The sequence below is a fragment of the Oncorhynchus masou genome, chromosome 8 (assembly GCF_036934945.1).
Source record: "Oncorhynchus masou masou isolate Uvic2021 chromosome 8, UVic_Omas_1.1, whole genome shotgun sequence".
Classification (NCBI taxonomy): Eukaryota; Metazoa; Chordata; class Actinopteri; order Salmoniformes; family Salmonidae; genus Oncorhynchus; species Oncorhynchus masou.
In genome coordinates this window covers 21,511,074-21,532,658 of record NC_088219.1, presented here as the reverse complement: position 1 = coordinate 21,532,658, position 21,585 = coordinate 21,511,074, and the positions used below count along the sequence as shown (strand labels likewise).

The following is a 21,585-nucleotide window of genomic DNA, read 5'->3' as shown; positions in this document are numbered from 1 at the left end:
TTGGCATGGTGCTGTGTTCCATTATACTGATTGCTATAGGGCCAGTATAAGGGTTAAATGGAAAGAGAGTGAGGACAGCAGGATGGTACAGATAGTGGGGGGATATGGAGAGAGGGAGACTGAGAGCTGGCATTTTCACAGCTTCAGATTAGCTTTGTACTGGAATACATCGCCAGAGAACAGAGAGAAAGGGGACGGAACGAGAGAGGGAATGCACAAAGAGCGGGAGGGAGGGGTACTTAACTGGGACTGAACTGTCATGTGAGCCGAGACTCCTCGCGCTTGCCCTTCCTGGGTTTGTACATCTGGAATGAGAGAGTCAACACTTCTCCTGTGTCTGTCATTCTGGGTGAAGACGAGCAGTCCAATGTGCTTTGAATGTAGCTCATGGAATTATAAGCACCTGGGGATATTTAACAAAAGGGGGAAGAATTACTTTTAAGATTTGGCGCTTGTCTTCTATTGAGTGGTTTTTCCACATGGAGTCAACGGTCCCCACTAAGTGACTTCTCTTGCCTTCACAGATTCTTACAGTATACTATTACCTTTTTCTGCCTTCATGAGGTAAGGTTTATTGAATTTTATGCATCTTTAGAAATGGTATTATTGCATAAAGTTTGCATTTAATATTGCGCTACATAAACTTAAGAGAATGTTTGCTCTTGACTATTCTGACTTTTATTCATAAAATGTATGGCTAATAGAACAATGTTTCCATAACAATGAGTAATATTGTGCGGACTTGGGTTCAAATTATGTGTATTAAATTATCTGGTATTTAAAATACTTTTTTCTTTGTATTTGAGTATTTTCAAATACACAGTCCAAAACAAGAACTTTTATTTTAGTATAGAATGGTTATTTGTAAAAATCAAATAGTCTACCAAATTGCATTTGAGAGTATTTTCAAATAATTATTTAAAATTTAATTGTCAAATACTTATTGATAATTATATTTTCAAATAACTGGGTTACACTCATGCATTTATCTGAGTATTTTAAAATACTTTCCAAGTGTTTTTACAAAGTCATAAAATAATTCAACTACTTGTCTTTTCAAATGAAATATATCTGTACTTTCTCCGAATTTATACTGAAAAAAATATTTGCGCAACAATTTCGTAGATTTTACTGATTTACACTTCATAGAAGGAAATCAGTCAATTTAAATGAATTAATTAGGCCTTAATCTATGGATTTCCCATGACTGGGCAGGGGTGCAGCCATGGGTGGGCCTGGGAGGTCATAGGTCCACCCACTGGGGAGCCAGACCCAGCCAATTAGAATGAGTTTTCCCCACTGAAGGGCTTTAATTACAGAAATAAGATGAATACGCTTTTTGTGCTTATAGAAGATTTCTTGGATCTTTTATTTCAACTCATGAAAAATGAGACCAACGCTTTACATGTTGCATTTATATTTGTGTTCAGTATATGTGAAAGTAATGTAGATATTTGAACCCAGGTTTGATATTGTGATATAGTCCAATATAATTATGAAAATGACAACGTTGCTCCTGTTGCATGAATAGGAATAGAATGAACGGCCAATTTGATCAGTTGAACACAAGCAAACCAAGCCAGACTTTTTTCTAGGCCACAGACCATGAAGGAAAGAGAGAAAAGACATTGCTCTGGGGCACTCCAGTGACTCAGTGTTACCCAGACATACCAGCCGGCTCCCCCTCTCCGTGGTCTGGACAGCTTACTGCTGAGGCTGAGCCACTGGCCATTCAGATTATATGGGCTGCTGGCTGCATACATTAAATGGGCCAGGAGTTGTCTTCAGGAGCCAAGCTAAGAACTGCTGTGAAAGTGATTTTTAGATAAAACAATGTGTATTTTACCTGGGAATGTCTGTTCATTTTGTCCCTGTTTATTTCCAGATTGTCATAGTTGGGGCAGCAGGTAGCCTAGTGGTTAGAGTGTTGGACTAGTAACCAAGAGGTTGCAAGTTCAAATCTCCGAGCTGACAAGGCACAAACCTGTCGTTCTGCCTCTGAACAAGGCAGTTAACCCACTGTTCCTCGGCCGTCATTGAAAAGAAGAATTTGTTCTTAACTGACTTGCCTAGTTAAATAAAGGTACAAATAAAAAGAGTTAATGGATTATGACATGAAATGGCAAAAAAAGCCATTTAAATGGAAAGTCCATGTCCACCATGAGGATATCTGATTCAGTCTTTTAAACCTCTCCTGTACTTATATTGCTAATAACATTATTGGCTTGATATGTGATTCCTGACAGTCCTGGGCAGCTTTTATAAATGTGCATCACTAACAACAGCACTGTTGGTCTGGCAGCTAGCTGTCTTAGTGCTATTCATGATTATGCCTTCCGTCAACTGTGCTCTTATCATGCTAATGCACACCTCCAGTACTTGAGTGGTATTGGACAGAGGTTAAACTTCTGGTGGAGGAGAGGGTTACGAATGTTTCCTACCAGGGAGTCCTGTGTGCAAGCTGGAGATGGACTTTAACACCTCTCATGCTTTTACATCTTCTTAGTTGTTCTGTCTTAACAGCCATAGAATTACTCCCCTATCAATTCAGATGGGAGCAATGTCATTATTGCAGTACTTTTATGTTATAATGTGTTACATTTGAAACTTTTATGTCTATTATAGTACTGGGGCTATAGAATAAATATATTTGCTCCATAGGTTGGCAAGGAAACATTGACCTTGTTGGCCCCAGCCAAGGTGAATTTGTCCGATCATTTGGGATGGTTTCTACTCTGACTATGCATTTCGATTAAGTTCGAAACATAACGTGATATAGAAATTCTATCCACATCCATCACTGTTTATTACAAACTTTAGGCCATCTGCCATAACAAATGCCAATGCTCTATCTATCCGCTGTTTCACAGTCACCGTGGAGCCAATGTCTCCCTGAATCCATTTGAGTGAGTAACAACAGACAAGGCAGTCGTGGAATTTCAATGAATTCCAATGATGGCTGGCATCTCTTGTTGTAGAGTAATCAACATTAGCTGCGCTCAACACAAGACCCTCTCTACATTACGAGTAAATATATTCCCCTTGGTACGGTCGATTACTTTTAACATGCTGCTGCTCCACAAGGGTGCTGTAACGCAAATGTCACGACTCACCACAGATCTCTTCAACTAACAGAAAATAGACTGATAGAGACAATCACTTTTGTTAGTGACTGAATGTATTAAAGGTCCAATGCAGCCATTATTATCTCAATATCAAATCATTTCTGGCTAACGATTCACTACCTTACTGTGATTGTTTTCAATTAAATGGCCAACAATAAACAAAAATTGCTTCTCAGCAAAGAGCAATTTCTCAATCAAGAATTTTGCTAGCACTGTCTGGGAGAGGTCTGAGTGGGGAGGAGAACTGAAAACTAGCTGTTATTGGCAGAGAGGTTTGGAACTCTCTTATCAGTCTATTAACTAATTTACTGCATGGTAATGTTACCATGGAAAGGCCAAAGCTCCATCCCACCAAAACGGACAGAGTTTTCAGGTGGTCTTTTCAAAAAGGGCATTAACATAATCTTTACAATTTCACAGCATTATTCCAACCTCATAGTGTGGAAATATATATAAAACACAGAAAAATCATGTTTTTGACTGCACTTGCCCTTCAATGACTTATGGCAATATGTTTTATCTTATTGGTCATTTTCATGTTTGGGATGTACAGTGGTGCAAAAAAGTATTTAGTCAGCCACCAATTGTGCAAGTTCTCCCACTTAAAAAAATGAGGCCTGTAATTTTAATCATTGTTACACTTCAACTATGACAGACAAAATGCGGAAAATCCCGAAAATCACATTGTAGGATTTTTAATGAATTTATTTGTAAATTATGCTGGAAAAAAAATAAGTATTTGGTCAAAAACAAAAGTTTATCTCAATACTTTGTTATATACCCTTTGTTGGCAATGAACGTTTTCTGTAAGTCTTCATAAGGTTTTCACACACTGTTGCTGGTATTTTGGCCCATTCCTCCATGCAGATCTCCTCTAGAGCAGTGATGTTTTGGGGCTGTTGCTGGGCAACACGGACTTTCAACTCCTTCCAAAGATTTTCTATGGGGTTGAGATCTGGAGACTGGCTAGGCCACTCCAGGACCTCGAAATGCTTCGAAGCCACTCCTTCGTTGCCCGGGCGGTGTGTTTGGGATCATTGTCATGCTGAAAGACCCAGCCACGTTTCATCTTCATTGCCCTTGCTGATAGAAGGAAGATTTCACTCAAAATCTCACGATACGTGGCCCCATTCATTCTTTCCTTTACACGGATCAGTCGTCCTGGTCCCTTTGCAGAAAAACAGCCGCAAAGCATGATGTTTCCACCCCCATGCTTCACAGTAGGTATGGTGTTCTTTGGATGCAACTCGGCATTCTTTGTCCTCCAAACACAACGAGTTGAGTTTTTACCAAAAAGTTCTATTTTGGTTTCATCTGACCATATGACATTCTCCCAGTCTTCTGCTGGGTCATCCAAATACTTTCTAGCAAACTTCAGACGGGACTGGACATGTACTGGCTTAAGCAGGGGGACACGTCTGGCACTGCAGGATTTGAGTCCTTGGCGGCATAGTGTGTTACTGATGGTAGGCTTTGTTACTTTGGTCCCAGCTCTCTGCAGGTCATTCACTAGGTCCCCCTGTGTGGTTCTGGGATTTTTGCTCACCGTTCTTGTGATCATTTTGACCCCACGGGGTGAGATCTTGCGTGGAGCCCCAGATCGAGGGAGATTATCAGTGGGCTTGTATGTCTGCCATTTCCTAATAATTGCTCCCACAGTTGATTTCTTCAAACCAAGCTGCTTACCTATTGCACTTTCAGTCTTCCCAGCCTGGTGCAGGTCTACAATTTTGTTTCTGGTGTCCTTTAACAGCTCTTTGGTCTTGGCCATAGTGGAGTTTGGAGTGTGACTGTTTGAGATTGTGGACAGGTGTCTTTTATACTGATAACAAGTTCAAAGAGGTGCCCTTAATACAGGTAACGAGTGGAGGACAGAGGAGCCTCTTAAAGGTCTGTGAGAGCCAGAAATCTTGTTTGTTTGTAGGTGACCAAATACTTGTTTTCCACCATAATTTGCAAATAAATTCATTAAAAATCCTACAATGTGATTTTTCTGGAATTTTTTTCTCATTTTGTCTGTCATAGTTGAAGTGTACCTATGATGAAAATTACAGGCCTCTCATCTTTTTAAGTGGGAGAACTATCACAATTGTTGGCTGACTAAATACATTTTTTGCCCCACTATATCTAGTTATATGCATCAGAAACGCCAGTCCAGTTAGACATTGGTGAAAACTGCCTGAAAAGCTGATGGGGAAAAAGTTCAGCTAACCCTGTGCTCTGTCTGAAACCGACTTCTCGGTCTGGGCAAATGGCCACAGAAGCACACAGAAAGATGGTGGTTAAACTGACCAGTCTGTCTGTCACTCTGTCTGACGCAGAGACAACAGCACAGGGAGGAAAATTGTGCAGCACTGATTCCCTTCAGCGGGTTGGTGCTTAACAGCATAATGCTATACAGCAAGTGCATAGGGTTGGGCTGCTCCTGCCTGAGCTGTCTTCCAACACCCATGATCAGTGGGGATAAGAGGCAGATGAATAGGTTAAGCCCAGCAAATAATCCTTGAGTGTTAGTTGGCTGTTGCATAAGTGCATACTAACTTATTGTCTCACTACAGTGTAGATAAAATAATGGATTTCCATGTACAGGTATATGCCTTGATTTTAAATGACATGCATCTTTCTACAATACCTTGCATATATTGAAGTACTAGTCACTCAAGTCCGATAGTATGGTCATGTCACCCAACAGATTCCCTAGTTATCCCTGTGTCACTCAACCAGCCCACACACTGTCTAGCAGGGGGAGGGGTCACAGCTATCTCCCTCCTCTATTGCAGCTGGTGCACAATAATGACACTGACTCGGAGGATGGAATTGAGCCGACAGTTAAGTACAAGGCTGTCTTCTGATCACGTCCTAATTATAGAGTTTAGGCCAGCTTTATGGTCCGATCATTTCCCTGATCCTTCCTTCTCTGTGAGTGAAGAGAGCGGGTGAGTGGCCAACACACTGATATACAGAGCACTGGCCTGACTCACAATGACCCCCAATATCAATGTGTTTTTTTAATCACAATTCCACACTCTGCTTTGCCTCCATAGTCTATCTCTCTGGCGTTGCAGAGATTAAAGCCCTCTACTCCCACTCTCCCATGCCTGAGTGTCTGTGATTTTATAGAATTCTGCCTGCAATGTACATAGGAATGCATTGGCATGAGCTAGTAAGATGGTTATGTAGGTTGTTTGCAAACCAAATCGAAGCTAAAAATACATTTTCAGTCATCCATTGCAATTAAACTTATCTTGGCTATAGAGCCACTTATTTACTTAGTTTTTTCATCATGATCTCACAAGCCATTATAGCAACATGAATATGTTCTTGTTTTTCTCTCTCTCTGCTTTCTGGTCTGTTGGACTGAAAAATTAGAATACTGGCAAGCTCTCAAAATGAAGATGTGGAATTATGCAAATGTGTATAAATTGTATTGATTCTCTGAGGGGTTTGTGTGCTGTATGCCAATGACTGAAATGTAAAGGATGAAATGGCTTAGAAGAATGCATAAGGGAAGGTTCATGTTGATAGAAAACAAGCATCCCCCCCAAAATGTTGCACATTATTTATCTTTGTCTTCTCTGTCTCGCCAGTCATGAACAAGGCTCTGTAAGCAGATCAGTCTCTTCTATATCGTCAGGATGTTGTGTGGTCACACAGAGATTCAATCCTCAGGGTGCTGTTCGGCCTCTGAGGACGGAGACCAGTGAAGCCAGGTCCCCATACAGTCCTCGGGGATGTTCTCTAGGGGTCGCGAGAGGGGTGTCAGTGGAGGAGATGAACCAAAAGGGACAGAGCCACCTCAGAGTCCACACAAGTGGTCCAAGAGGAGGGAGCTGGGGGGGAGGGAGAGGACTCAGAGCCCCAAAGTGAGTCGCAGCGTGCAGAGGAAGCTCCAGAAGTACCTGCAGGGATTGGAGGGTCCTGTGGAGCCCTCCATCCACCAGCCCGAGGACCAGCACATCCCTGTGGAGATGCAGCAGGACATGTTCATCTGTGGCCTGCAGAGAAACCCCTCCAGTGGGGAATTCCCTGGACTCCACTCCTGCCTGCACAACTGCCGCAGTCACACAGTGACACTAAACCCACCTGTGGCTGGGGAGATGGAGCTGAACAGGGAGGGCTTCATCAACGCCCCCTGTACTGTACGCACTAACGGCCCCACCACTAGTCTCCCCACCTCTCCCTCTGGAGAGAACAGCAGCTCTGAATGTCAGGATGGGATCGGGGTTGTGGGGGACACACACAGGCCTTCTCCTAGTGAAGGGAAAGAAGAAGAAGAAGAAGAGGAGAAAGATGAGGAGGGAGAAAAAGGCACCAGTGACATCGTCGAGCACATATTGAAAGAACTGCGAGGGATCAACAAGATCCAGGAGGAAATATCAGACCTGCGCCATTACCTAACCTCTGTGAGGGGCTCTGTGGACGAGGTCTCCTGCTGTGTGGATACAGTGCTGAATGAGATAGGGGAGCTCTGCTCCTATGGAGCCTCAGCACCAGGACCCCAGACCCAGGTCTATCCCCAGACACCTCAGAGGCTCAGCGTCAGACGCGGCAGCCTGGGCAGGCAAAATGCTGTCACAGCTTTCCACAGGAGGGACACCAGTCCTTTACTGGAGCGCCGGCACAAGTCTTGGGACATAGATCCAGTGATGATGATGCCACCCCAGGGGTCACCTAAGAGATGGAGAGAAAGGTTACCTCCTTTCCAACCTGAACTACCCGACCAGGAGAACTCAGACCATAGCTCAGATGTGCCCTGTTCAGGGTCCAGCCTCTCCAACCTGGAGAGGGGTTATGCCCGTGATTGCCCCAGCACCAGCTCCCTGTCCTCTGGCCAAAGCTCCAACACTCTGGACCGGGACACCAGGTACCGCTCTGGTAAGGCCGGGGTGTGGCAGAGCGGTTGGGCATCGGCGGACATGCAGCGTAGTGTGAGTGGTGATGGGGGGTGGAGCGGGGAGAACGGATGGAGCGAAGAGGACGTCTGCTCCTGTCTGAACAGTGGAGAGGAGGTGGAGGACCACTGTGGAGGGCCCGGTGGCTGGGCCAGGTACACCACGGGAGAGACCAGCAGCACCCCAGGCCAGTCCTCCCACAGCAGCTCAGAGCACCTGTCCCTGCTGTTCAGCTGCCACAAAAATTCCCCCTCCAGCTCGTCCAGTGTAGTGGACTGGCGGCCGCCCAGACAGCAGGGCAGCAATGGACACTTGGAGTGTGACTGTTCAGCCAACTGCCAATACTCCCGGAGCTCCGGCTACCACACTGTAGACGCCTACGCTGATGATGTGGGGAGCTGTGGGCCGTCCAGGAGCATAAGTCACTCTACTGTGCTGCTCACAGACTGTGATGATGGCTACCTGGAGCCGCACTCTTCCTGTGACCACCGTCCATCCTCATTTGATGCCCTGGACATGGGATCTGCTAGGAGCCTTGACAGGGAGTGGACTGAACAGTCTGTCCCAGGAGATGATGCAGGAGAGTGGGAGTCGGGGGACCTGCCTAGCCCTGAGCCTGAGAAGACCCAGCCCCTCAATGTGGGATTTGATGTGAAGAGCATTGAGAAGGCTGTGCTCAATTTCAGGTCAGCTCTGAAAGGCGCTCTGAGGAAGCTGGAGGGGTCCAGCATGGAGCATGGTAGAGATGACAGTGAGTCTGAAGCAGCTCCCTCTCCTGTCAGACCCTGCTCCCCTGAACCTCCTGAGGGAGAGATCACTCTGCCAACTGATCACGTCCACTCTGGGACTCCACTGGAAGAATTCAGTGAGGCCTCCGTGTATGTGGACTGCAGCCCAGCCCAAGAGAACCTGCTGTGCTCCCTACAAGCAGCATCCACAAAGGAAAGTACTCACTCCCCCTGCACCCCTACTGAATATCACTCCATGGAGCATTTAGAGAGCCGAGAAGCGTATCAGACTGATGGAGAACTGTCCAACCCAGAGCTGACACCAGACCACAGTCCTCCTGGAGGGGCTGGGCATAGCCCAGGAGAGTCTAACCTCAGCCCAAGGGGGATAGGGTTAAGTCCAATAGGAGAGGACCATGATGGAGCTGATCAGGATGAGTTTAGTGAACAGGATGTTGTCAGCCCTAAGGAACGCCTTGCTAATCTGCAGCGCATCCTAAAAGAAAAGAGACAGAGACGCAAACTCTCCAAATCTTCCCAAGGATCCCAGTCCACTTTCTCTGAGGAGGATCTCAATCCAGGTAGCTGTGCACTACGGTATTTGCAAGCCCAGCAAAAAATAAGTAATCTAACACTCGTATTCCTTATGTACCTAAACTTTGACAGATTTTCTCTGACTGCATTAGCCCATGATTTATATTAATGAATGTAGCATTACACGATTATGATTGATCTTGCCACCTTGGGTTAAAAATTGCCACTATTGATTGCTAGTGTAGTTGATCTGGTTATTTAATGTTCTTTTCTTAGCTATTTATATCCATGAACCCTAATGTTTTCTTTTTTCGTGGATTCTTCTTCCTTCCAGATGGCAGCAGGGAAGATGACCAGGTTACTCTCATGCTTTTTAAATTAGCTCCCTTTTTAGTTATGTTTTGTTGTTTTCACTCACACAGATATATTTTGAGTTTTGATGTGACTGTTGCATTTGTCGTTGGGTGTTTTCATATCCTATGCACGGTCCCCATGTTTTCCTTTTGGCATACCTTTAGCGGAGGTGTTTAACAGCTTGTAATTTATTGTTGAGGTTTGCTCCTAATGAATGCATTTTCAAATGGCTTTACGATTATGTTTTGATTTGAAATAAAATAACCTATTATTTCTGTAATTCAAAATCTGAATAGGGTAAAATAATTATGTTCTTGGCAGCATCAGATCAGTAGAAACACTGTTGTGAAGTTGTTTTGTAGATGCCATATTCTGAGCACCAGCTCAGAACTGTTTCAAACGCTGTCAGAACCTCCTAGTACTAGGAGAGGCAGAGGGAGAGGAGCCCTAGAGAGCCCAGCTACCCAACTCTAGCCCCATACATCTGAGAGGAGGAGGTGCTCAGGAGCTGATGAAACACTTTACCTCAGAGGAAGAGAGATGAAATACGTCTGTCGTTTTTTTCCCATGTTATTGCACAACTCCAAAAGGGTTCTCTGAAGTACCCCCACCCCCCAAAGTTCTCCCAGTTGTACTTTGAACATCTGCGCAACAAAATAAGTTGTTCCTTGTTTTATTTGCATCTGTACATTGTTAGTGATATCGAACAGAAAACTGGTCATTTAATGTGTTCATTTCTTTCCCGCTCTCATTTTACCTCCCTTTTGCTACTGATTTATATATTTTTCTTCTATTTCCGGCTTTTCAGTTTGCCAACAATCATTAGATGCCATGTATGGATCAAATGTGTAAAATGATGTTCTGAATGTGTTCTGTTCTGCATGTACCATCGAAGAGGTGAAACTCAACCATCTGTGTGTCTTTCCATTCTCTATCCTCTGTGTACCTTTTTAACCTATAAGATTAAGTCTTTTACTGTGGTCTAATAGCTGAATCTGAAAACCTATTGTGTTTTAAATCTTGCAGGGACAAGATGATGAACCCAACTCCAGACAAGCTTGGATCAAGCCAGGGTATATGATGACACCCAAATAATTTCCGTTGATTTTAGATTTGCCATGCATGACTTTTTTTCCAACACATTAAAAAAGCATCTGTTTCTGTACGAGGACAAGCATATCATTCTGTTCCGTGTCCACAGCGGTGGAAGTGGTTTGTTTGGGATTGACAGCATGCCAGACCTTCGTAAGAGGAAGCCTATACCCCTGGTCAGCGATGTGGTAAGTGTTGCCTCCCATCCTTGTCACTGCTTAAAATCTCAGTGCTGTTCTATCTGTCAGTACATGTTTTTCTATCCTGTAATATTAGCACAAGAGAAGCATCTTGATAATTAAGGATTACATTTATAATTTCAATGTTTGCTTAAGTCAAAAAAAAAAGTGATCGCATGAGGAATCACCAAGATATCACCCAATGAGGAGCATGTAAAACCAGTCTTATAATCTCTCTCTCCCCCTCTCTTAAACCTTTAATTATCAACTTGCTTGAATGCAATCATTTTCCTTGGTCAGGCTATGGTAAGTGGAAATAACCCAATTGCCCCTCCCATTTGTAGTCAGAAATGTAAAGGAAGAACTGTATATCAAGTAGGACAAATTGCACTGCTTGTGCAAAGAAATTGTACAGTATGCAGCTGTCCTGCAAAAAAATGTGAACTAATGTGCAACATGTGCAACAAGGGTTTTATGGTGCAAATAAGTAACCATATGTCACCGTCCTACTTGATATCATAACTTAAAACAATATTCCCTTCCTCTTATTCTACCTCTCCCCTTCATTCATATGATAGATTTTTTTTCTGTTGGCGTTTTATTCTCCACCCTTACATGCTGAACCATGAACATACCATCACTACCAGGGTTTTAACCCAAGCCACCATTGGTAACACACGCACCTGGGTTAAGTGTCTGTTTCCTCGACTGGTCAGTGATGGTTCAGTTCTGCCCATGTTGTCACCTCTTATATGACCTGTGTTGTAACAATCCTTACATGAGTTTTTTCCTTCATCCGCTTTGGTTTGTTTGGGGTGTTAAAGCTCTATGGGCCTTGGATTACTCACCTGGGTAGTACACTCCCTGGGTAAAGGGCCTAACAACTCATTTAAAATGTATTCCAACACTTACAATACTACACCAACCGTTTGGGGTTAGTTGAAGGGTTGTTGGTGTGTTACCATGGCAACTAACACTATTTCCCCCTGTCATCCAAGTCATTGGTCCAGGCCAGGAAGGCTGGAATCACCTCTTCCATGGCCGCACGCTCCTCCGTCAAAGACGAGGAGCTGGTGAGTACATCATGGGATACATATTACTCTACTGAGATAATCAAGACTCTTTACAAAACTCACCAATGTCATATCTCAGTATCCTCACTCTCTGCTCTCTCCTCTCCCCTCTGTAGAAGAACCACGTTTATAAGAAGACCTTACAGGCTCTGATTTACCCCATCTCCTGCACCACGCCCCATAACTTTGAGGTGTGGACGGCCACGACACCCACCTACTGCTATGAGTGTGAGGGGCTGCTGTGGGGCATCGCCCGCCAGGGCATGAGGTGCTCCGAGTGCGGGGTCAAGTGTCACGAGAAGTGCCAGGAGCTACTGAATGCTGACTGCCTGCAGCGTAAGTACAGCACAGTGGAAGTTGGACTAAGAGGAGGTTTGTTTAAGATCCTTTCGCGATGACTGAGCTTAGTTGCCTAATGCAGGCAATCACATGATTGACACTGTATGAAACGTAAATGTCAATTTACGTTTCATACAATTTTTCTTCTGATTGACAAGGTTGACACTTTTTTCCAGAATTCGTCGACAGAGTTTCAGGCTCAAACTTTCCTGTTAAATTACTTTTGCTTCATCTCCATCCCAGAATACAGCTGTCAGTGATATGTAAAGTACTGTGTAATTATGGTGTACCATCATTGGTTATGATTGATGTTTCAGTGAAGACATAATTATACAGACACCTGAAATAAATAGCTTTAAACAACTGGATACGTATAAACAGATTTGCCAATTTACATTACAAAAAAAAAAAAAGACAGTCCATTTACTTTAAGTGTGTGGTTTCTGATTATCTAGGTGCTGCGGAGAAGAGTTCAAAGCATGGGGCTGAGGATCGTACCCAGAACATCATCATGGCCATGAAGGACCGCATGAAGATCAGGGAGAGGAACAAGCCGGAGATCTTTGACGTGATCCGGGATGTGTTTCTCGTCAGCAAGGCGATCCACGCTCAGCAGATGAAGACCATCAAACAGAGTGTACTGGACGGAACCTCCAAGTGGTCGGCCAAGATCACCATCACAGGTGCACAGACACAGGGAGTAATGCCATGGCACTAGTGGTCATGTTCCACAAACTGTTCTGTTCTACTGTAAATAGTCTCTTTCTCTTTCCATGTCTCTCTATTGATGTCAACCTGCCTCCTGTCCCACGTCATCTGCCTGTCTGCAGTGCTGTGTGCCCAGGGACTGCAGGCCAAAGATAAGACGGGTTCCAGCGACCCCTATGTCACGGTCCAGGTGGGCAAGACCAAGAAGAGGACCAAGACCATCTACGGTAACCTCAACCCTGTCTGGGAGGAGAACTTCCACTTGTGAGTCTATTTAACCTGGCCCTGTTAATGTCTGGGATCTTGTGTGTAGTCTGTTGTATTCTCTTGTAAAACTGTGGGTCCCTGTGCGTAGTGAAGTGGGTCCCTGTGCGTAGTGAAGTGGGTCCCTGTGCGTAGTGAAGTGGGTCCCTGTGCGTAGTGAAGTGGGTCCCTGTGCGTAATGAAGTGGGTCCCTGTGCGTAGTGAAGTGGGTCCCTGTGTGTAGTGAAGTGGGTCCCTGTGCGTAGTGAAGTGGGTTTCTATGTGTAAGCAGGCCATGGCATGAGTAAGCCTCAGGCTGTCTAGGTTTCCTCACCCAAATGCATGTGTGGTCTTAAGAACCCACGTCCTAATTGTCACACGCTGTCTGGAGCCTTCTGACATTGTCAGACACTCATTTATTCAGGGTAGTGGCACACATGGGTAATTAACTCTATCCTCGTTTGCCTTAAATGGCATTAGGCCAAACCAAGTTCAGTTGAATTATGGAAGAATTAACTGCAATGTGTACATAAAAGCAATGTAATTACCATGCATATCTTTTCTTGGTATCAAATCTTCACATTTACACTATATTACCATTTTTTTCCCCCCAGCGAGTGTCATAACTCGTCGGACCGTATCAAGGTGCGTGTGTGGGACGAGGATGATGACATCAAGTCCCGGGTGAAACAGCGTCTGAAGAGAGAGTCAGATGACTTCCTGGGTCAGAGCATCATCGAGGTCCGCACGCTCAGCGGAGAGATGGACGTCTGGTACAACCTGGGTACGTCACAAGTCCTCTCTCTGCTACAGTATACTGTGTGCTGTATGTGAGAGGAAGGTTCCTGCCTGTGTTGGAGACTCATGATTATTATGTCAAGTAAAGGTAAAGATGAGTCATTGGGGCACTACACCACATCACAGCCCTGAGACACAGTAGTCGGGACACAATGGACATGTTTTTATTTAGAACTGTTGATTCAAAGGAAACCTCCATTCTTTTCAAGCCCTGAATGCTGATTGGCTGACTGCCGTGGTATATCAGACCATATACCACGGGTATGACGAAATATTTATTTTTGCTGCTTTAATTATGTTGGTAACCATTTTATATAAGCAATAAGGCACCTCTGGTGTTGTCGTATATGGCCATTATATCCAGGCACTCCGTTTTGCATCGTACATAAGAACAGCCCTTAGCTGTGGTATATTGGCCATATACCACACCTCCTCAGTCCTTATTGCTTAATCTCTGAAGCCAATCAATCAAATGTATTTATAAAGCCCTTTTTACATCAGCAGATGTCACAAAGTGCTTATACAGAAACCCAGCATAAAACCGCAAGCATTGCAGATGTAGAAGCACTGTAGCAAGGAGAACTCCCTAGAAAGGCAGGAACCTAGGAAGAAACCTAGAGAGGAACCAGGCTCTGAGGGGTGGCCAGTCCTCTTCTGGCTGTTCCGAGTAGAGATTATAAAAGTACATAGCCATTAAGGCCAGATTGTTCTTCAAGTTCATAGATGTCCAGCAGGGTCAAATGATAATCACAGTGGTTGCGAAAGCCATTCAAATATTCCAGTAGCAGGCCAACTGAGGGAAGGGAAGTCTCTGTTCTTTATAGCCAGGGCAGTTCCGGTCTCTCCTCTATATAACTTGACATAGCATCCCTCTCCCTTTCACAGCCTCTCCTCAGTCCTCACATGCCTCCTCATTGTGTCTGAGAGGCTATTTTGTTGTATGTGTGGGTCTTTTCGGGATCCACGTGTAAGTGCTTTGATTCAGCAGTCACTTTGAAGGAATATTCCCTTCTACTGATCTGATGGGGCTGGTGTGAGAGTCAAACGTTTGAGATTATCAAAAGGAGGCAGGTTATGTTTTCTTTTTTGGTGCTTTTTTTCATGCTGGACTCGTCAGTTCTTCAGTTCTCATAAATCCACTCTTCGAAGTTTTGCCGAATGCATATTCTGTTAGCTTCCTCCTTGCATCTGCCAACCCCCCTCAAATGTTGTTTTTTTTAGTCATACTCTATCATTAGTTTTCTCTATAGGAGGGCTGAAATCAACCCTTTAAACTAACAGATTGTTAGTTGCTGCACAGTGTTTTGTCTTAATGGACTATCTGTCAGAGGGCTAGTTAATGATGGGTAGAAAGTCTAGGACATCTTACAGTAACAAAGTGGGTTAGCTAGCATTATAGCGCATATCAAATCAAAGTTTATTTGTCACGTGTGCCGAATACAACAGGTGTAGACCTTACAGTGAAATGCTTACTTACAGGCTCTAACCAATGGTGCGCGAAAAACAAAGGTGTGTGGGTAAGTAAAGAAATAAAACAACAGTAAAAAGACATTTGAAAAAGAGTAGCAAGGCTATATACAGACATCTGTTAGTCAGGCTTATTGAGGTAGTATGTACATGTAGGTATCGTTAAAGTGACCATGCATATATGATGAACAGAGAGTAGCAGAAGCGTAAAAAGAGGGGTGGGTGGTGGGACGGGTGGCTGCCTCATGTCACCAGCTCTGTTCTAAATCCCAGCCCTCTTCTCTAGTCCAGTCTGTGTTGTGCTTGTACCTCATTACCCACTTCTCCCTTGGCCAGCAGCATTTTTCTCGACAAATTACCCAGGTGAGGACTGGCCCAAAAGCTCCTACTTGCACTGGATGAAAATATTGTCTGTCCCCACAATGGTCTTTACTTTCCCCTGGGATTACCTTACTTGTGCTTCCTCTGCATCTCTGTAGAATATGCCCTCTCTTTCTTCCTTTGTCCACATGGCTACTTTCTAAATCTGTTTTTTCTTGCTTTTCTATCCCTTTCGGAATGGGATGGATAGTGACTCAGGAGGAGGGTGGCATGTTTAAAAATGCTCTTTAATAGAGAAGACTCCAAAGTCGAGCTCCAAACACATTCCAAAAGATAATTGTTTCATTGCCCTTGGTGCGTTTCTTTTCTTTCTCATCATAATGATAGTCAACCTTTCAGGGATGCATCACAGTCTGTCATGGACTTCGTATCTCTGCAGATGAGATTCACCACACCAGTAACTCATGGTGTTGGCGTGTGTGTGATTAACTGTGCCGTTCTGAAGCTGCAGGCCTCATTTGCCTACTTGACTTTTTAAAAAGGACTCCACCATGATACTGAAACAAGCCTTCAAAGGTCTTGAATGTTAGTGGTTGTGAAGTGTGTTAGCCCTATGAAAAGGGAAAATGTATGTACATTTCCCTAGATTATCTGAAACATACATTTTAGCTAAGGTTTCTCATTGAATGTGTTCGATACCACACAGTAAAATAAGATTGAAATCCCCCACTGTCCCCCTCTCTCTCCCCTCCATCCTCTCAGGGGAGAGATCCTCCTTGATTATTATGTAGCACACTCCAGGAAGTCGACCGCTCCGACGACACGTACAAATTAGCCTAATAATGTGGCTGTCAAGGGAAATAGCCGGGTTGAGCTGCCGAACACGGCGCTTCCAGAATAAGACCGGCTGTGAAGCATTTATTTGGGCATTAATATGGAGTTGGTCCCCCCTTTGCTGCAATAACAGCCTCCACTCTTCTGGGAAGGCTTTAGCAGAGCAGACATTTGACAAACTGACTTGTTGGAAAGGTGGCATCCTATGACAGTGCCAAGTTGAAAGTCACTGAGCTTTTCAGTAAGGCCATCTTACTGCCAGTGTTTGTCTTTGGAGACTGCATGGCTGTGTGCCCGATTTTTCTATACCTATCAGCAACCGGTGTGACCGAAAGGGGTGTCCACATACATTTATTTATTTATATATATATATATATAACACCACCTCATTCCAGTATTTTTATTTATTGTACTATTTTCTACATTGTAGAATAATAGTGAAGACATCAAAACAATGACATAACACATATGGAATCATGTAGTAACAAAAAAGTCCAAATATATTTTATATTTGAGATTCTTCAAAGTAGCCACCCTTTGCCTTGATGACAGCTTTGTACACTCTTGGCATTCTCTCACCCAGCATCATGAGGTAGTCACCGGGAATGCATTTCAATTAACAGGTGTGCTTTGTTAAGTTAAATGTGTGGAATTTCTTTCCTTCCTAATGCGTTAGAGCCAATCAGTTGTTTTGTGGCAAGGTACTGTAAGGGTGGTGTACAGAAGATAGCCCTATTTGTTAAAATCCATATTATGGCAAGAATAGCACAAATTAGCAAAGGGAAATGACAGCCCATCATTAATTTGAGACTTGAAGGTCAACCAATCCGGAAAACTTCAAGAATACAGAAAGTTTCTTAAAGTGTAGTCACAAAAACCCTCAAGTGCTGTGATGAAACTGGCTCTCATGAGGACCGCCACAGGAAAGGAAAACCCAGAGTTAAATCTGCTGCAGAGGATAAGTTCATCAGAGTTACCAGCCTCAGAAACTGCAGCCCAAATAAATGCTTCACAGAGTCCAATTGAGATGGTTTGGGATGAGTCAAATGGCAGAGAGAAGGAAAAGCAGCCAACAAGTGCTTAGCATATGTGGGAACTCCTTCAAGACTGTTGGAAAAGCATTCCTCATGAAGCTGGTTGAGAGAATGCCAAGCTGTCATCAAGGCAAAGGGTGGCTACTTTGAAGTATCTAAAATATATATATTTTTACTACATGATTCCATATGTATTATTTCATAGTTTTGATGTCTTCACTATTAATATACAATGTAGTAAATAATACAAATAAAGAAAAAACAGTGTGTGTGTGTGTGTGTGTACAGGGGGGCAAAAAAGTATTTAGTCAGCCACCAATTGTGCAAGTTCTCCCACTTAAAAAGATGAGAGGTCTTTAATTTTCATCATAGGTACACTTCAACTATGACTGAGAAAAAAAAATCCAGAAAATCACATTGTAGGATTTTGAATGAATTTATTTGCAAATTATGGTGGAAAATAAGTATTTGGTCACCTACAAACAAGCAAGATTTCTGGCTCTCACAGACCTGTAACTTCTTCTTTAAGAGGCTCCTCTGTCCTCCACTCGTTACCTGTATTAATGGCACCTGTCCACAACCTCAAACAGTCACACTCCAAACTCCACTATGGCCAAGACCAAAGAGCCGTCAAAGGACACCAGAAACAAAGTTGTAGACCTGCACCAGGCTGGGAAGACTGAATCTGCAATAGGTAAGCTGCTTGGTTTGAAGAAATCAACTGTGGGAGCAATTATTAGGAAATGGAAGACATACAAGACCACTGATAATCTCCCTCGATCTGGGGCTCCACATAAGATCTCACCCCGCGGGGTCAAAATGATCACAAGAACGGTGAGCAAAAATCCCAGAACCACACAGGGGGACCTAGTGAATGACCTGCAGAGCGCTGGGACCAAAGTAACAAAGTCTACCATCAGTAACCCACTATGCCGCCAGGGACTCAAATCCTGCAGTGCCAGACTTGTCCCCCTGCTTAAGCCAGTGCATGTCCAGGCCCGTCTGAAGTTTGCTAGAGAGCATTTGGATGATCCAGAAGAAGATTGGGAGAATGTCATATGGTCAGATGAAACCAAAATAGAACTTTTTGGTAAAAACTCAACTCGTTATGTTTGGAGGACAAAGAATGCTGCATCCAAAGAACACCATACCTACTGTGAAGCATGGGGGTGGAAACATCATGCTTTGGGGCTGTTTTCTGCAAAGGGACCAGGGCGACTGATCCGTGTAAAGGAAAGAATGAATGGGGCCACGTATCGTGAGATTTTGAGTGAAAACCTCCTTCCATCAGCAAGGGCATTGAAGATGAAACGTGGCTGTGTCTTTCAGCATGACAATGATCCCAAACACACCGCCCGGGCAACGAAGGAGTGGCTTCGTAAGAAGCATTTCAAGGTCCTGGAGTGGCCTAGCCAGTCTCCAGATCTCAACCCCATAGAAAATCTTTGGAGGGAGTTGAAAGTCTGTGTTGCCCAGCAACAGCCCCAAAACATCACTGCTCTAGAGGAGATCTGCATGAAGGAATGGGCCAAAATACCAGCAACAGTGTGTGAAAACTTACAGAAAACATTTGACCTCTGTCATTGCCAACAAAGGGTATATAACAAAGTATTGAGAAACTTTTGTTATTGACCAAATACTTATTTTCCACCATAATTTGCAAATTAATTAATTAAAAATACTACAATGTGATTTTCTGGATTTTTTTTTCTTCTAATTTTGTCTGTCATAGTTGAAGTGTACCTATGATGAAAATTACAGGCCTCATCTTTTTAAGTGGGAGAACTTGCACAGTTGGTGGTTGACTAAATACTTTGTCTATCTGTCTGTCTGTCTGTCGATTAGTAGACCTGGTTAGTGTGCCAGGTCTAAATTGAAGTAATTGAGTCACTGACGTGTGTGCCTATTGTTACAGAGAAGAGGACAGACAAGTCAGCCGTGTCTGGGGCCATCCGTCTCCAGATCAGTGTGGAGATCAAGGGAGAGGAGAAAGTAGCTCCCTACCACGTCCAATACACCTGTCTACACGAGGTACAACACTCAGTACATATCTGTTCATACAGTATGATTACTGCAGACATCACATTAAAACTAGTCCTAAACCAGCCCTAAAAGCACAGCTACTTGTGGGTCTCTATATCACACTGACATTATGTCTGTCTGCCTTCTAGAACCTGTTCCACCACTCAACAGACATTCTGGGCCAGGGGATAGTAAGGATCCCCGATGCTAAAGGAGACGATGCCTGGAAGGTGTACTTTGACGAGGTGTCACAGGAGATAGTGGATGAGTTCGCCATGCGCTACGGGATCGAGTCCATCTACCAGTCCATGACGTGAGTCAGAGGGAGCAGACCACTCTCTCGTGCACTGTCTCTCTCGCACACTCTCCATCTTGCTCTCTGTCTGGCTCCCCTTCTCCCCCCTCTCTCTACTATGAAATAACCATTTGGTGCTGTTGTCATTCCCTGGCTGCCTCCAAATTAAGGAAAGTCAATTATAAATGGTCTTAGAATGGATCTGTCTCCATGAGGTGCCATTCTCCATACAGATGCCTGTTAACCGAGTCCATCATTCACATAAAGCACACTCAGGTGGCCATCCCTCAGCTAGAATGGGGCAGGGGCTTGATGGGAGAAATGAAACAGCCGTCCCGCATAGGGAGGATTTATTCTGTGTAAGCCTGATCCCAGTGAGGGTGCTATGTAGCTAAACATAGACCTACTCTTGTGCAGTGTTGTTATAACATGCATAACGTCCCATAATATTCTATACTGTAGATTATTTTGTCCCACAATGACAGAACATGTCCATCTTGTGTAAATTGGTTCAAATTACATAAACAAATTGATTCTGTTAACATTTTGACCTGAACATTACATCAGTCATTGTGATTTGTGTACAAGAGACATAATAAATACATGAATGAATAGAATCCATCAACAAACAGCATCATGTCCCATTGAGCTGCTGTCTCTGAGCCCTCCCTGACAGTAGTGCCCTCTGCTGGTGTGTTTAGAAACTTTGCCTGCCTCTCCTCTAAGTACATGTGTCCTGGTGTTCCCGCTGTGATGAGCACCCTGCTCGCCAACATCAATGCCTTCTACGCCCACACTACCGCTTCCACCAACGTCTCTGCCTCTGACCGCTTTTCCGCCTCCAACTTTGGAGTGAGTATTGCCTGACTGTCATCCCTCTCCACAATTACACCATCTTGGCTTCTACCCTGTTTTATAACACAAGATGCCTTTTGCTGAATGTATGTTTTTGTTTCCCCATCTCTCTATCATGTACAAATGTCTCTATCCTCTATAGGTCCAGATTACAGGCTCTGTTTTTACTTCTATTTTTCTTACTTTCTCTCCAACAGAAAGAGCGCTTTGTCAAGCTCTTGGATCAACTCCACAACTCCTTACGCATTGACCTCTCCACATACAGGGTGAGTTACACATATTTCACCTGAACCTCAAAATGCACTTGTTGGTTGAACTACATCTTCCCCCTTTTATCTCTGTGTTCCTAATGGGCCCCTTTTCTTCTCATCCAGAACAACTTTCCTGCGAGCAGTAAGGACCGTCTCCAAGACCTCAAGTCCACTGTAGACCTCCTGACTAGCATCACCTTCTTCAGGATGAAGGTAGTCTTACACCAGGGTTCAGAAGGAAATGAAACACACAGACTCAGGGTTCGGTTCTCAGTATTAAACAATCCAGATTTACTCCTATCTCTGGTAGAACAGATAGCTCTGTTATCTTCCTTAGTACAGATATCTGTAATCAGTGTGTTATGACAGTAACTCCCCACCTAAAATAATGACTGTTGATAGTGCTATGCAAGCCCTCTCTCTCTCTCTCCCTGAAATGCT

General features: G+C 43.9%; 1 protein-coding gene across 1 annotated transcript in view; it reads left to right on the top strand.

The window, feature by feature from the left end:
• The window catches only part of LOC135544393 (protein unc-13 homolog B-like), a 113,507-nt gene that overhangs the window by 60,677 nt on the left and 31,245 nt on the right, over positions 1 to 21,585 (top strand). The window contains exons 11-22 of the mRNA XM_064971960.1: positions 10,660 to 10,706; positions 10,835 to 10,913; positions 11,903 to 11,977; positions 12,094 to 12,313; positions 12,772 to 12,999; positions 13,147 to 13,288; positions 13,882 to 14,051; positions 19,637 to 19,752; positions 19,893 to 20,056; positions 20,740 to 20,890; positions 21,091 to 21,159; positions 21,268 to 21,357. Coding sequence (XP_064828032.1) covers positions 10,660 to 10,706; positions 10,835 to 10,913; positions 11,903 to 11,977; positions 12,094 to 12,313; positions 12,772 to 12,999; positions 13,147 to 13,288; positions 13,882 to 14,051; positions 19,637 to 19,752; positions 19,893 to 20,056; positions 20,740 to 20,890; positions 21,091 to 21,159; positions 21,268 to 21,357 — 1,551 coding nt within the window. The remainder of the gene's footprint in view (positions 1 to 10,659; positions 10,707 to 10,834; positions 10,914 to 11,902; positions 11,978 to 12,093; positions 12,314 to 12,771; positions 13,000 to 13,146; positions 13,289 to 13,881; positions 14,052 to 19,636; positions 19,753 to 19,892; positions 20,057 to 20,739; positions 20,891 to 21,090; positions 21,160 to 21,267; positions 21,358 to 21,585) is intronic.